This window comes from Leucopleurus acutus (assembly GCF_964270905.1).
Source record: "Leucopleurus acutus genome assembly, chromosome: 6".
In the NCBI taxonomy this organism is placed as follows: domain Eukaryota; kingdom Metazoa; phylum Chordata; class Mammalia; order Artiodactyla; family Delphinidae; genus Leucopleurus; species Leucopleurus acutus.
This window is the reverse complement of record NC_139149.1, coordinates 112,402,215-112,418,572: the sequence shown is the minus strand read 5'-3', so window position 1 is coordinate 112,418,572 and position 16,358 is coordinate 112,402,215. Positions and strand designations below refer to the sequence as shown.

The window sequence follows — 16,358 nt, the reverse complement described above, 5'->3', positions numbered from 1 at the left end:
AGCAAGATACGGACATCTCCGTGTCCCGTCCTCCCTGGGGATGGTGCGGGAGGGCTCCTTGGGCTGCCCAGCTCTCTCTCTCTCACTGAGCACGCTCTTCTGCACCCATGGCTTCTGCCATAGCGATATCCTGTCCCAGGCCGCAGGACCGGCCAGGCTGAGGCTTCCCTTTCGGAGAAAGTTACCCCCATTAGGGATCCACCACTGAGCAACACGTTGCACACCAAGACGCCTCCTGTGTCATACCAGCTGCCACTGTGCAGGGAGCGTTTGCTTTAACCATCCTTGGAGGCTGTGAGTCCAGGGTCCTGCTTCTCTTATTTCCCCTCCAACAGCAACATCTATGCTCTCTCTTTCTGGATCCTCTTTCCGTCCCAGCCACATAACTGCATGTTTTCCCCAAGGCTCAGTTTCTGTCCTCTACTCCCAGGTTAAATCCCATCGTTTCTGTCCCCCATTCATTTCCACAAACAGCCATGCAGAATTTCTTGAGAGTGTAGGATCAGGGCTGCTCATGTGCTACTTTCAGGGTATAAGGATATGCTAGGGAAGGGAGCAGGGCCGCCGGGAGGGTGGGACTTCGAGTTTGTTTTTGCTGCTGCAGCTGCTGTCAGTGTTGTTAGCAAGAGAAGCTGCTGTTTGGGTTTGCAGCCACCAGGGAATCTAGCGACACCCTATCTGGTGGCAGAAGCAGCAAGTTAGGAGAGTTGTATCCCCTTCATTCTGCTAAGAACTCAGTAGCCCCTGTTACTGGTCTGGCTCTAACTGCAATGGACACCTGTCAGTGAGTATCCAGGGCAACATTCTGGCTTTCCTCACTGTGATCAGCTGCCGTGCGTTTGCCACTCAACCTAATACAGATGCTATAAGCCAAGTAAGGATACACAGTGCACTTCGGGGATTGGAAAGGGTGGTGGTGTTTTCTCTGCTCCAGTTAGAGAGATCAATCTAGACTAGAATAAAATAAATGAAGAGGCGCACAACATCCTGCGTGGGAAGATTTAACATTGCAACTCTCTTGATTTTGCCCCCATTTAAGCTATAGATGTAATGGCAGGCCAAGCAAAATCTCCCTGGGATTTGTAATATGACCAAAAATATATATATTTTTAAATTCACCTAGAAGCATTCCTGGCTTCTGGTAGGAGTAGCTCCTATCAGTCCAATGCTCCCACACATAATGATTATAATCCCTTGGGAATTTTTTTTTTTTTTGCCCCTGCCACACGGCTTGTGGGATTGACTGGGGATCAAACTCTGCCCCAGCAGTGGGAGCTCCAGGTCCTAACCATTGGACCACCAGGGAATTCCTGGGAAATACTTCTTTTTGAAAGGCTATCTGCAGGCACTGGACAGCAAGCCAAAGCAGTGGAGGTTGAAAGGGATGAAGGAGACAGCAGATGGCATGGGAGCCCCAGGGTGGCCAAGAGCCAGAGGAGAGTTTCCCCGCTCATGATAGCACCCACCTCTCCAACTCTGCCCTCGCCCGATGCACCAGCTCCTACCTCTCAACAGGGAGACTATCCACAACCCACTTGTGCCCATGTGGCCAGAAAGTAGCCAGCACCTCAGTCAGCCCACCCTGGGCTGGTGATGCCCCGGCATCACCCTGGGGCAGTGGACTTGACAAGCCCCTAATGTCTCCACCAAGCTGTGGTGTGTTTCCTTGGCAACCCTGCATCATCCCTGGAAGCTGTGCGTCCATGGTCCTGATTCTCTTATTTCTCCTCCAACAGCCACATCTATGCTCTCTTTTTCTGTCCCAGCCACATAACTGCAGGTTTTCCCCCAAGGCTCAGTTTCTGACCTCTACTCCCAGTTTATATCCTATCATATCTGTCAAGCAGATTACCGGGCACTGGTCACCAATCCCAGAGCAGGACACCAACTACATGGAGAATAGCAAAGATCATCACTATGCCAGCCACCAGGAATAGAAGTACAAACACCTCTGCCCACTGCATGTCGGTATCTGAGTCGCCAAGAAGAACACGGTGCAGTCACGCACTGGATGGGACAACACTTTACTTATGCAGAGAAGATACAGAGCAAGTTCAGCTCCAACAGTGGGCGTCAGTCTGCCATGGCCAGTCCGTCTCCCCTGATGCCTGATGCAAGGCAATTTGCCTACATGCATCCCCCCTGTGCCGCAGTGGAAAGACCCCATCCCCTCTCCGAGGAGGACAGATATAACAGTAGGGTTGGCCAAGTGCCATAAGATGCACGCACTTCAAACAAAGACAAAAGGGCAGTCACTGAAACTGAAACAAGGAAAGACACTCCCGCACAAGGTGATGAGCCCGGCATAGGCTCTTGGTAAGGAAGAGTTCTAAGGCAAGGCCCATTCTTATGCCGCCAAGTGAGGGCCAAAACACTGCGTGCATGAGGCTGCCTTTCCCAACACCAATTTTTATGGCTTTTTGCAAGAGGGCAAGTCATATTTGGTGCTTTGATGGGCCCCACCTGCACAGAGGCATGGACATGGCAGGAAGCATTCCTAAGAGTAAGAGAACTGTACACCTTGGGAAACTCATGAAGCATACAAGCGCGGGAAGCAGGAGGCTGAAAACGGAGAGGGCTGTATTCACCTCTAGGGCTGCTGTAACAAAGTGCCCAAAAATGGGTGACTTAGAACAGCAGAAATTTATTGTCTCACATTCTGAGGGCACGGTCCAAATCAAGGTGTCAGCAAGGCCACGTTCCCTCTGAAGGCTCTGAAGGAGGACCTTTCCTTGCCTCTTCCAGCTTCTGGTATTTGCCTGCAACCTTGGTCTTCCTTGGTTTATAGGGGCATCACTCTTCCCGTCCTCCCCCGGGTGTCTTTACATTATCTTCTTTCTGTGCGTGTCTGTCTCTGTGGCTAAATCTCTTTTCATAAGGACACTGGTCATATTGGATTGGGGTCAACCCAAATGACCTCATTAACCTGACTACCTCTGTAAACACAGTGTCCAAATAAGCTCGTATTCTGAGGTGCTAAGGGTTAGGATTACAACGTATCTTTTTCGAGGGGGCCACAATTCAACCTATAACTGGGGACCACAAGCTGGGGGCTTGAGATTCATCCCGAAGTCCCGGGCAACAACTAAAGTTGTTGTGGCCTGGCCAAGTTTGTGTTTTTTAAAAGTCCCTTTTGCAAAGAAGTAGGGAATAGTTCAGAGGGGTCAACCTGGACCCCAGGTGTCATATTCAGAGGCTGTTTGTGTGAGGTGAGGGGCTGAATCAAGGTTACAGAAGCACTGGAGACAGAACAGATGTGAGAGGCAGTACAGGAAGCATCTGCTAGGGGGCACTCACAGAGGACAGCGCAGGAAGGACGGGTCCAGAGAAGGCAGGGACAGGGCCGCAGAGGGCATCCCACACTGCCCAGGGGAGGATGGTCTGGATCTGGACGCTGTGCGTAGACTGGGCACTAGAAAGGGGTTCTTAGCTATGGGTGAAATATTTCAGCCCCTGAGCTATTCCCCCAAACCAATTAAAATATCTGTGAGTATTGGGGTGAGGGCAGGAACACACCTGCAGAGGAGTGAGACTGTTCTTGTCCCATTAAAGGGCTCTCTCCCATTCTACATTAATGCAGTGGCATTTTACTTAGACGTTGGTGTCATCTGATCTCTACTTGCACTTCTTGTACTTGGAGCCCCTGGGGAAAGCTGGACCCCTGGGAGGATGGTGGTACCTTCACAGAGATGCGGGCCCTGGGGAGAAGCAGGGCTGTGGGGAGGGAGGAGCCTGTGTTCCTTGTGCCTGTGAAACACCAGGAGGTTATGTCCAAGCTAGTTGGCTCCACGGATCTGGAGCAGAGGAGGGGCCTGGATTGCACAGATGGACTTGGAACCATCAGGATATGGTGGTGATTGAAGCCAGGGGTGTGGGTGAGGTCACCCCAAAAAAGGCCAGAAATAGAAAACGACATCTCTCGAGCCTGACCCCTGAGAGACGGTATTCCCCACTGCCACTCCCATAAACCTAAACAGAGAAACTAAAACTATTTAAACGTTCTGAAGAAAACATAGGACCAAATCTTCATACCTTAGGGTAGGCAAAGATTTCTTAGGACACAAAAAGTACAAACTATTAAAAAATTGATTAGTTGGATTTTATCAAAATTTAAAACGTGTGCTCTTTGAAAGACATTATTTTAAAAATATAATATAAACCACACACCAGGAGAAAACATCAGCAAAACATGTATCTGACAAAGGACTTGTATCCAGAGCATATAAAGAACTCTTACAGCTCAAAAATAAGAAGGCAACTACCCCAATAAAAATGAGCAGAAGATTTGAAGGGACACTTTTCTTTTTAAAGATATGCATGTGATCAGTAAGCACATGAAAAGACGTTCATCAGCAGCAGTCATAAAGAAATGCAAATTAGGGAGTCCCTTGGTGGCCTAGTGGTTAGGATTCGGCGCTTTCACTGCTGTGGCCCAGGTTCAATCCCTGGTCCGGGAACTGAGATACCGCAAGCCGCGTGGTGTGACCAAAAAAGAAGGAAGGAAGGAAAGAAAGAAATGAAAATTAAAGTCACAGTGAAATTCTACTACGCAGCCACAAGAGTGGTTAAGATAAAAAAACTGATAATAGCAAGTGTCAGCAAGAATGCAGAGGCAGGAATGTAAAATAGTACAATTACTTTATTTTTGTTTTTTAGTACAATTACTTTATTTTTATTTTTTAGTACAATTACTTTAAAAAGCAGTTTGGCTGTTCCTTATAAAGTTTACATACACCTACCATACGACCCAGCAATCCTGCTTCTAAGTATTTACCTAAGAAATACAAAACAATTTACTCACATAAACACATGTAGTCAAATATTCATAGCAGCTTTTTTCCATTCATATTTGTATAATTCCATTCAGATGAAACTCTATTAAAGATTATTCTAATCTCAGTGACAGATACCAGATCAGCGGTTGCCTAAGGTCTAGGGAAAGTGTTGGTTGACTGGGATAGAACACAAGGCCAGTTACTGGAGTGATGGAAGTGTCCCATATCTTGACTGTGGTGACAGTTACATGGGTATATAAAATTATAACTCAGAAATGTACAGTTAAAATGGTGCATTTTATTATATGTAAATAATACCTCAATAGCATTAATTGTTTTAAAAATAGGATAAATTGAAAAGATATAATGCAATGGCAAAAGAATAAAACTTTCCAGAACTGATAAAGACCAAAATCTACCGTGGAAAGACCTATATATTCTAAGAAACATTAATAGAAAAATACCGGACTTCCCTGGAGGTCCAGTGGTTAAAAGACTGCGCTTCCACTGCAGGGGGCTTGGGTTTGACCCCTGGTCAGGGAAATAAGATCCCACATGCCGCGTGGTGCAGCCAAATAATAATAAATGATAATAATAAAAATTTAAAAAGGAGACGGCTGCCCTTAAAAAAAAAAAGAGAGAGAAAGAAAAATACCCAAAGCTAATAGTATTTCTTTCACTTGCTGGGGAATTTTTTTAATTTCAAGTTTAAATTTAAAAATATCTACGAGTATCACAATAGGGAAAAAGATACCTAAAAGAGAACAAAGATCAAAGACTTCAAATACAAAACGCTTATAAGCCCCAAAATGATTGCCTTAAAAGCTGACACATCATCCTTTCCTGGGGATATTCCTATTTAGTACCCACCCACATTTTCCTAAAATAAACTCAGATTAGGACACAGAGAAATCTATATGATAATAGATTCATAAGATAAACTAGCAATGAAAAACCTGACATATAAATTGGAAACATCTTTCATTTGTCCAGTGCGGAAAGTCATTAGGAAGTGACTCATCCCAGAGACCTCCCCTGGACTTCAGGTGAGGCTCCATGTGAGCTGCTCTGGGATAGAACATGTGACCTAGGCCTCAACCGATTAGCACATCTCATCCCTTCGGCCACAGTGATTAGTGCAGAGATGGACGTGTCACTTAATGAGACCCAGTGAGGCAGAAGAACTTTACTAGGAATCCTGGGAAAAGGACTCTGGCTAGAGCCCCAGGTGCTTGGGTATCATGACACCCAGAAGGATATCATCAGAAGCAGATACAAGAATTAAAGGTGAAAAATGGGTCCTGGTGTCATCAGTATACCCTGAGATTTTCCCAGTATTTGAGCCAATAAAATTGCAAGCAACGAAAAGTCTTCCAACAAATTCACTGAGTCAAGAATATGGTGGGGTTACCCGAAGAGCTACTATAATCAGAGGTTGCATCAGTTATATTCATTGAGGGAGGTCAGCTCCAGCTCTCTTCTTCACTGGTCAAACAACTTAATTTTTTTTAAAAAGATAAAACATTAATGAGGGAAATGCAAATTAAGATAACCTTGAGATATTTTTCACCTATTGGACTGGCAAAAACCTAAAGTCTGAAGATAAGTGTGAGCAAGAATTTGAAGAAAAGGGTATACTTATACATTGCTGGAGGGAGAGTAAATTTTTAATACTTATTGACATTTAAAATTCACCTCGGGCTTCCCTGGTGGCTCAGTGGCTGAGAATCCGCCTGCCAATGCAGGGAACACGGGTTGAATCCCTGATCACAGAAGATCCCACGTGCCGCAGAGCAACTAAGCCCGTGCACCACAACTGCTGGACCTGTGCTCTGGAGCCCGTGAGCCACAACTAGTGAGCCCACGTGCCACAACTACTGAAGGCCGTGCACTTAGAGCCCATGCTCCACAACAAGAGAAGCCACCGCAATGAGAAGCCCGCGCACCGTAACGAAGAGTAGCCCATGCTTGCCACAACTAGAGAAAACCCGCATGCAGCAACGAAGACCCAACACAGCCAAAAATAAATAAACAAAATAAATAAATTTTTTGAAATAATTAATTAATTAATTTAATTCACCTCACACTGGTCAGAATGGCCATCATCAAAAAATCTACAAACAATAAAGGCTGGAGAGGGTGTGGAGAAAAGGGAACCCTCTTGCACTGTTGGTGGGAACGTAAACTGATACGGCCACTATGGAGAATAGTATGGAAGTTGCATAAAAAACTAAAAATAGAGCTACCATATGACCCAGCAATCCCCCTACTGGGCATATACCCTGAGAAAACCATAATTCAAAAAGAGTCATGTACCCCAATGTTCATTGCAGCTCTATTTACAATAGCCAGGACATGGAAGCAAACTAAGTGTCCATTGACAGATGAATGGATAAAGAAGATGTGGCACATATATACAATGGAATATTACTCAGCCATGAAAAGAAATGAAATTGAGTTATTTGTAGTGAAGTGGATGGACCTAGAATCTGTCATACAGAGTGAAGTAAGTCAGAAAGAGAAAAACAAATACCGTATGGTAACACATATATATGGAATCTAAAAAACGGTACTGATGAACCTAGTGGCAGGGCAGGAATAAAGATGCAGACATAGAGAAGGAACTTGAGGACACAGTGGGGGAAGGGGAAGCTAGGATGAAGTGAGAGAGTAGCACTGACATGTATACACTACCAAATGTAAAATGGATGGCTAGTGGGAAGCTGCTGCATAGGACAGCTCGATGCTTTGTGACGACCTAGAGGGGTGGGATAGGGAGGGTGGGAGGGAGGGGATATGGGGATATATGTATACATATAGCTGATTCACTTTGTTGTACAGCAGAAACTAACACACCATTGTAAAGCAATTATATTCCAGTAAAGATGTAGAAAAAAAATCTACAAACAATAAATGCTGGAGAGGGTGTGGAGAAAAGGGAACCCTTTCTACACTGTTGGTGGGAATGTAAAGTGGTAACAGCCACTATGGAGAACAGTATAGAGGTTCCTTAAGAAACTAAAAATAGAGCTACCATATGATCCAGCAATCCCACTCTTGGGCATATATCTGAAGAAAACCATAATTCGAAAAGATACATGCACCCCAGTGTTCATTGCAGCATTATTTACAATAGCCAGGTCATGGAAGCAACCTAATGTTCACCAACAGAGGAATGGATAAAGAAGGTATGGTACATATGTACAATGGAATATTACTCAGCCACAAAAAATAGAACGAAATAATGCCATTTGCAGCAACATGGATGGACCTAGACATTGTCATACTAAGTGAAGTAAGTCAGACAGAGGAGGACAAATATCATATGATATTGCTTATATGTGGAACCTAAAAAAATGGTACAAATGAACTTATTTATAAAACAAAAATAGTCACAGATGTAGAAAACAACCTTATGGTTACCGGGGAGGGAGAAAGGGGGCAGGGATAAATTGGGAGAGTGGGATTGACATATCCACTCCACTGTATATAAAATAGGTAACTAATAAAAACCTACTATATAGCACAGGGGACTCTACCCAAGACTCTGTAATGACCTATATTGGAAAGGAATCTAAAAAAGAGTGGATATATGTATATGTATAACTGATTCATTTTGCTGTACAGCAGAAAGTAACACAACATTGTAAATCAACTACTCCAATAAAATTTTTTTTTAAATAAGATATCTGTTCAATGAAGGACTTTTTATGCTAAATAACAAAAAAAAGCCAACTGCGTGTTATTCTGTAGCACCACAAAGCCAACAAATGTCATGTCCACTGAGAGATCAGAGACCAGGAGATGTTAGTCAAGCCCACCCTGGGCAAATTTCACTGCATATAACTTCCGCAAAGGTCACAGGGAGGGTGCTTCCCAAGAGTTTCCAGTCTGCACAGGTAGGCAGTTAGGGGAAAGGTTAGGCCCTTGGCCTCTGAAAGCTCTATGTCTGGACTCATTGTACATGAATGTTCATAGCAGCATTAGTCGTAACAGCTAAAATAGTGAAAACAGCCCAAATGTCCATCAACTGATGAACAGATGAATAGATATGTATACCCATAGAAAGGAATATTATTCAGCCATAAAAAGGAGGGAAATACCAATACATTCTACAAAACGAATGAACCCTGAAAAGTAAATGAAAGAAGGCAGTCACAAAGAACCATGTATTGTACGATTCCATTCTTCTGAAATACAGAAGAACCTACGTACGAACCTTCAAGTTGCGAACTTTCAAAGATGAGAACATGCGTTTGCATGTCCAATCACGTAAGTTAGTTCATGTGTCTGGCGTATGTTGTCACATGCATGTATCCTCTACAAGTGGTTGTGCTTTTGTGTACTTTACTGTACAGTACTGTACAAAGTACAGTAGTACAGTATCTTTATTTCAAACCCAGGATGTGAGTGAGTGAAACTGCATCTGGCCCTCCGTCTCCTATTGCTGACGACCCTTCAGCTCTACCATCTCCCACCTCCTCTCCCTCCTCCAGTCGGTAACTCTTCTTGCCTGTTCACTCGATGCCAGCCCCTGTATGCCAGCTGTTGTACTGCACTACTGTACTTTCAAGGTACTATATAAGATTAAAATTTTTTTCTTTATTTGTTGTGTTTGTTTTTTATGTATTATTTGTGTGAAAAGTATTATAAACCTATTACAGTACAGTACTATACAGCCGATTGTGTTAGTTGGGTACCCAGGCTAACTATGTTGGACTTATGAACAATTTGGACTTATGAATGCGCTCTCAGAAAGGAGCTCATTTGAATGTAAGGGACTTACTGTATCCAGAACAGAGACAAAAAGTAGATTAACCACAGAGACAAAATCCACAGAGACAAAAAGTAGATTAGTGGTTGCCAGGGGCTGGAGAAGAGGGGGAGTGACTGCCAAGGGACATGGGGTGTCCTTTTGGAGTGAGGAAGTGACCCAGAATTAGACAACGATGATGATTATTCATATCTTCGAATATACTAAAGACCATTGGTTGTATATTTTAAAAGGGTGAATTATGTTGTAATTTTTTTAAAAAAAGAATGCCTGCATTGGAATCCTGCCTTCCCCACTTACCAGAGCTGTGACCATGGGCAACTCACTCAACCTCTCTGTGCCTCAGTTTCATTATCTGCAAAATGGGGGTAATAACAATGTCAACCCATGTTGGCTTTTGTTATATTTAATTTCTAAACTCCCCCTAAGGGGACTCTATCCATCTGAGGGTTAAATAATTCATAGGAGGCTCCCAACAAGAGGAGAATATTGACATCTGATCATGTTGTTTTGAAAAGAGCCTGATCTCATCGTTACTGTTAATATTGTGAAGGTTGGAAATAATCGTACTGGGAAATACCTAGCACCACGCAGTTATGGCAGTTACAGCTGTCACTGATTCTTTGCCACACACCTGGCCCTCTACATGCATTATCGTTTCTGATCTGGAAAAGAGCTGTGTGTGGTGCTACTATTTTATCCCTATTTAACCTACTTAGAAACAGTGGTTCTTACCCAAGGTGATGTCGCTGCTAAGTGTCAGAGCTGGGGTATTTACTGGCATGAAAAATCTAAAACACTGACTTTCTGGCCCTTTACATAAAGTTTGCCTGATATAACATCTTGAATTTACACAAACAAAATAATATGTTCTCTGCTCCAAAAACACTTAAATTCACTTTTAGCACATGTATGATGATAAGTGCTTAATTATTTTTATTCCAAAAAAATTTCCTCATAAAAATGGGGTGCTTTATACAAGTCTGTACATTCTACAGCCCAACCAATATTCTGATTCTCGTTTTCTTGCATTCAGTCATGCTAAGTAAATCCAACATTATCATCGGTGTGTCTGTGTGTATGTGTGTGTGTACCCAGTCTGGGTGAAACTTCCTCAGCTATGTGAGGATCCAGGGGTCCCCAGTGGGCAAGGCAAGGTGAACAGAGGCCCTTATAAAATGCTGTCCTAGCCAGACTTGATTCATGCTCTAAGGAGTAGGAGTTACATACGCAGAGTGTCCATAACATATATTCACTGAGTACATAATCCATCTGTAACCTCTCCTTAGTTCGAAGGGGAAAGCAAGACCCCCAATATGTGAAAGAATATGACTATATTATAAAACATACTGAGCCTTATAAGAAGCCAGATCAATAGATAAAAATCAATAGTACTTCCCTAATAAAATAATAGGGTGAGATAAGCATTTCATCTGGATTTAGAGACTCTGCATTTGCCAGGAATATTACTCCTGTATTTGAAAATACCTTTTCAATTGCAAGTGATTGAACTCCAATTCAAACTGTCTGGACCAACTATTCAACATTATTCATAAACTATTGAATAATTGTTATTGAACTAATGACTCAATGATGTTTTGAAGGTATATGTTTCAGTGAAACAAAATAAGAGGTATGAATATGGAAGGTTATTATTTGCAGACGATATTGTATACCTAAAAAAACTTACAAACTACTAAGAGTAATTAGTAGTATGGCTAGATCAAGATAAATGTGCAAAAAGCAAAGCTATACTTTAATTTCCACTTCAAAATAGAAATGAAAATATACTCTGTTCACAATAGTTTCCAAAGTAATAAAATGCCTAAGAATTAATTTTAATAAGAAAAATAAAAGACATACAAAGAAAAATGCAAATTTTCATTGGTAGACTTAAAACAAGATCTGAATAAGTAAAGAGAAGTACTATATTCTGAATAGGAAAAGCATAGCAAAAAGATGTCTCTCATTCTATTTATTGGGTCAACCGACCTTCTGGGACTACTACCCCACCCGTTTACACCCACCTTGCAGCTCTCAATAAATGTGGAACAGCCATTCCCCTATGAGCCGGCACCGTGATTACAGGTTTCCGTAACAAAACAAAAGCATTTTTGGCCCACTTCTTAGCACAAGGCACACCCACCCCCCTCATCCCTGTGCTAGTGATTATCGAGCTATCAGCCTGTTTATCCAGCCGGTACACTAGCTGTGCGATTAACAACCAATAGTACAGCAGGTCATGTATTAATACATCTAATCGGAGGACCAATCTTAGCGCTAATAAGCATCAACACCATCATGGCTTTCATTACATTCGTAGTTCTCTCCCTACTCACTATCCTCGAATTTGCTGTTGCTATAATTCCAGCCTATGTATTTACCCTCTTAGTAAGCCTATATCTGCATGACAACACATAATGACCCACCAGACCCACGCGTACCACATAGTAAACCCCAGTCCTTGACCCCTTACAGGAGCCTTTCAACCCTCTGCATAACGTCGGGCCTAATCATGTGATTCCACTTAACTCAATAATTCTACTAATATTAGGCCTACTAACCAACACTCTAACAATATATCAGTGATGACGAGATGTTATTCGAGAAAGCACCTTCCAAGGCCATCACACACCAATGGTCCAAAAGGGACTTTGATACGGAATAATCTTATTTATCGTCTCAGAAGTCCTCTTTTTTACCAGCTTCTTTTGAGCCTTCTATCACTCAAGCCTCGCCCCTACCCCTAAATTAGGCGGGTGCTGGGTGCCAACAGGCATTCGCCCTCCAAACCCCCTAGAAGTGCCGCTTCTCAACACTTCCGGTGCTATTAGCCTCTGGGTGTCTATATCACCTGGGCCCACCACAGTCTTATGGAAGGAAATCGCAAGCACATACTCCGAGCCCTCTTTATTACAATTGCCCTTGGTGTCTATTTCACACCCCTACAAGCTTCAGAGTATTACAAAGCCCCATTTACGATCTCAGATGGGGTATATGGGTCAACTTTCTTCATGGCCACAGGGTTCCACAGACTGCGCATAATCATTGGGTCCACCTTCCTTATTGTTTGTTTCCTGCACCAATTAAAATTCCACTTCACATCCAACCACCACTTCGGCTTTGAAGCCGCTGCTTGATATTGACATTCTGTAGATGTTTTATGACTCTTCCTTTTCGTATCTATCTATCGATGAGGCGCATAATTCTTATAGTATTAATTGGTGCAACTGACTTGTAATCAGTTAGTTTCGGTACACCCCGAAAAAGAATAAAAAACTTAATACTGACCCTATTAACACATACTCCACTGGCTTCATTGCTTGTACTCATCGCCTTCTGACTCCCCCAGCTAAACATGTACGCAGAGAAAACAAGCCCTTATGAATGCGGATTTGACCTCATAGGATCCGCCCGCCTGCCTTTTTCCATAAAATTTTTCCTAGTAGCAATCCCATTCCTCCTTTTCCACCTAGAAATTGCCCTCCTACTGCCCCTCCCCTGAGCAACTCAAACAAGTAATCTAAAAACAATACTCACCATGGTTTTACTTTTAATCTCATTATTGGCAATTAGTTTGGCCTACAGTGAGCTCAAAAAGGACTGGAGTGGACTGAACTAAACTGTATTTAGTTTAAAACAAAACAAATTATTTTGACTCATTAGATTATGACTAAACTCATAATTACCAAGTGTCTTTAGTGTGTATAAATATTATTATAGCTTTCACTATATCCCTTATAGGATTACTAATATATCTATCCCACCTAGTATCCTCACTACTATGTCTAGAAGGCATAATATTATCTCTATTCATCCTGGTGACCCTAACAATCCTAAATTCACACTTGACCTCAGCCAGCGTAATACCAATCACCTTGCTGGTGTTCGCAGCCTGCGAAGCAGCACGCAGATTACCCTGATTAGTAATAGTATCAAATACCTATGGCACCGATTACGTACAAAACCTTAACCTCCTCCAACGCTAAAATTTATTATCCCCACAATTATACTAATACCCCTAATTTGACTAGCAAAAAGCAACACAGTCTGAATTAACTCCACAACCCATAGTCTGCTAATTAGTCTCACAAGCTTACTTCTCCTTAATCAATTCAATGACAATAGCCTTAATTTCTCATTAATATTCTTTTCGGACTTCCTATCCGCACCATTACTGATCCTAACAATGGGGCTGCTTTCCCTAATACTAATAGCTAGTCAATCTCACCTTTCTCAAATGAGTAAAAATATTTTACATCATATTAACAGAACCCTAATGGTCTATTTTTATATTTTGGACTAGAAAAAACAATTTTCAATTTTGTGAAGGAGAATAAATTATAAGAATCACTAAGAAAACTTGGAAAAAAAGAATAATGAGTATGGGGCATGCCCTACCAGATATTAAAACTTACTACAAAGCTACTATAATCAAAATATGGCTGTGGCACATGAATAGATAAATAAATCAGTGGAGAAAGACTGGAAGTACAAAAGCAGATGCAAATAAATATGGGAATCTAAAATATGATAATGACGCATTTCAATTCAATGAATGAAGGAGGATTTTTTATTAAATGATGTTGGGATAATGGACTACCCATTTAGGAAAAATAATGAAGTTAGATCCTTATACCATGCAAAGTTCTTATTGTAAGAAATAAAACTATTAACATTGGTGGAATTAAAATATTAAGACATAATACGGAAAAAAATGCTTCTATATGTCAGACTTGGAAAGATCTAAACAAGCTGAAATCCAGAAACCATTAAAGGAAAAGTCAACCAGTTTGACTACCCAAAAATGAAAGTCCCGTATGAGGAAAGATGAAAGACAGCCCAGGAAAAAAATATTTGCAGCACATATAAAAAACTAAGTATTGATATTGCTAATACTCAAGAGACATAATAATTAGCTATAAAAAGAAAGTTCTATAAAAATGATTAGAGAATGTGAAAACATAACTCACAAAGGAGGAAATACAAATGGCCAGTATATCTAAGAAAATAGGAAACAAAAATTGATGCAGCTATGCAGAATTATTTTGCTAAAAATTTTAAACTTTGACAACTTCTGGAGGTGGAGGGGGTAGAGAAAAACAGAGCTCTTGTATACTTTTGACCAAAGTGTCAGGTTGTTCAATATTTTGAAAGCAATTTGTTGAATTCATTAAAATATAGTATGTACATGCTATTTGACCCAGCAACACTACTTCTAAGGACTCTAGCTTACAGAGATAAGAGCATAGAAACATTGACATATATGAAGGTAAAGAAATGAAGAATGTTAATACAATCTCGCTTATAAAAGAAAAAATGGGAAAAGCTATCAATATCCATCAATATTGGTTAGTTGAATAAAGTATGGTACATCCAAAGTAAAGAATTTTATGCAACCATTAAAAAGAGCGACAGATTTGTATGTACTGACTGTAGATGTCCACAATTTATTGGCAAGTGAAAAAAAGCAAGGTAAAGAACAATATATCCAGTCTGATACTAGATTGTATTTTAATAAGTGGGTGTGAGAATTTACATTAGATGTATGCACTTATATTAAATAATATTAAATAATTTAAGAAAAATTGGAAAAGATACATACAAAATGGCTAAAAGCATTTTCCTATAGCGGGTGGCATTGGATTAACAAAAGGGAAGTTTCATTTCTTACTGTATTTTTCAGTATTTTTCCCAAAACAGGATTTAAAAATGCAGCCTGGAAGTTATATACAATTACATCAATTGTATACACATACATATCAAAGAAGACAGCTTTGTAAAATTTGATGATGCACAATTAAATGAACTGGCACAAAATAGTTTGTTCAACGGAGAGAAATTACAAATGCAAAGGATATAAATGACAAATCACAGTTTAGTAAGGAATCTTTTTTTTTTTTAATGTCCAAAGCCTGATTAATTCTTAATATGCTAAAGGAGAAGTAACTTACCTTTGACAACGGCTTTGCCTCAGCGCAATTGATTCCACCGATGAAGACCATGTTGGGCATCACAGGTTTGGGATAGTTCAAAACAAAGTCACGTCGTAACAACCAAATTGATATTTGGCTGAAGAGATCAGATGCCGTGACAGTTGTCTGGAGAATCTCAGAGGCAATTTCTAAAACATTTTTGAAAAAATAGTGGCAAAATAAACGTTCCTCCAAGTGCCGGATATGATTCCACAGTCTCTGTCCGAAAGTCATGACATCAGAGAACCCTGAGAAATCTCTAGGAACGTAAGAAAGAGCGATGGGACACTGAGTGCTTTCTTCAAGATAATGGCAAAAGACTCCCCTGGTGAAGACCACGGATGGGAGTGAAAGATATTTGGCTACAATTAAGCCACACATATCAAAAGGATCTAGAAACACTGCATCAAAAGAACTCTCTTTTAAGTATTTTACTAATTTTGTGTCCTCAAACAAACTCTTACAATGTGAAAAAAGGTAGTCAAAAGCTTTGTTGGACGGATTCAGCAACATATGAAGTAAACTTCGTGGCTGAGTTTTCCAGTGAAAATCGGAGAACTTCTGGAACTCACTATTCAAATTCTCCAGAGTGTAAGACGTGGAATAAGTCTTTACCGTAAGATTGAATGAACTTCCCAGGTACCAATTCACCTCTGGTATGACTAAGACCACCTCATGCCCTTTGTGGGCAAGTTTCTCCACGACCGGACGCATGGTAAACCAGTGGCTCCCATCCATGGGTACTACCAGCAGCTTGCCTGCCTCAGCAAAGCCAGGTGTCAGCAGCAGACACATGCACAGAGGAAGGAAGCCGGTTAAAATCGCAGGAGCCAT

General features: G+C 41.3%; 1 protein-coding gene across 1 annotated transcript in view; it reads right to left on the bottom strand.

Annotated features, from left to right (window-relative positions):
* Positions 1 to 16,358, bottom strand: part of LOC309963077 (UDP-glucuronosyltransferase 1A1-like) — a gene marked incomplete at its 5' end in the record, with an annotated part of 63,357 nt that extends 46,999 nt beyond the window's left edge. The window contains one exon of the mRNA XM_082841222.1: positions 15,504 to 16,358. Coding sequence (XP_082697348.1) covers positions 15,504 to 16,358 — 855 coding nt within the window. The remainder of the gene's footprint in view (positions 1 to 15,503) is intronic.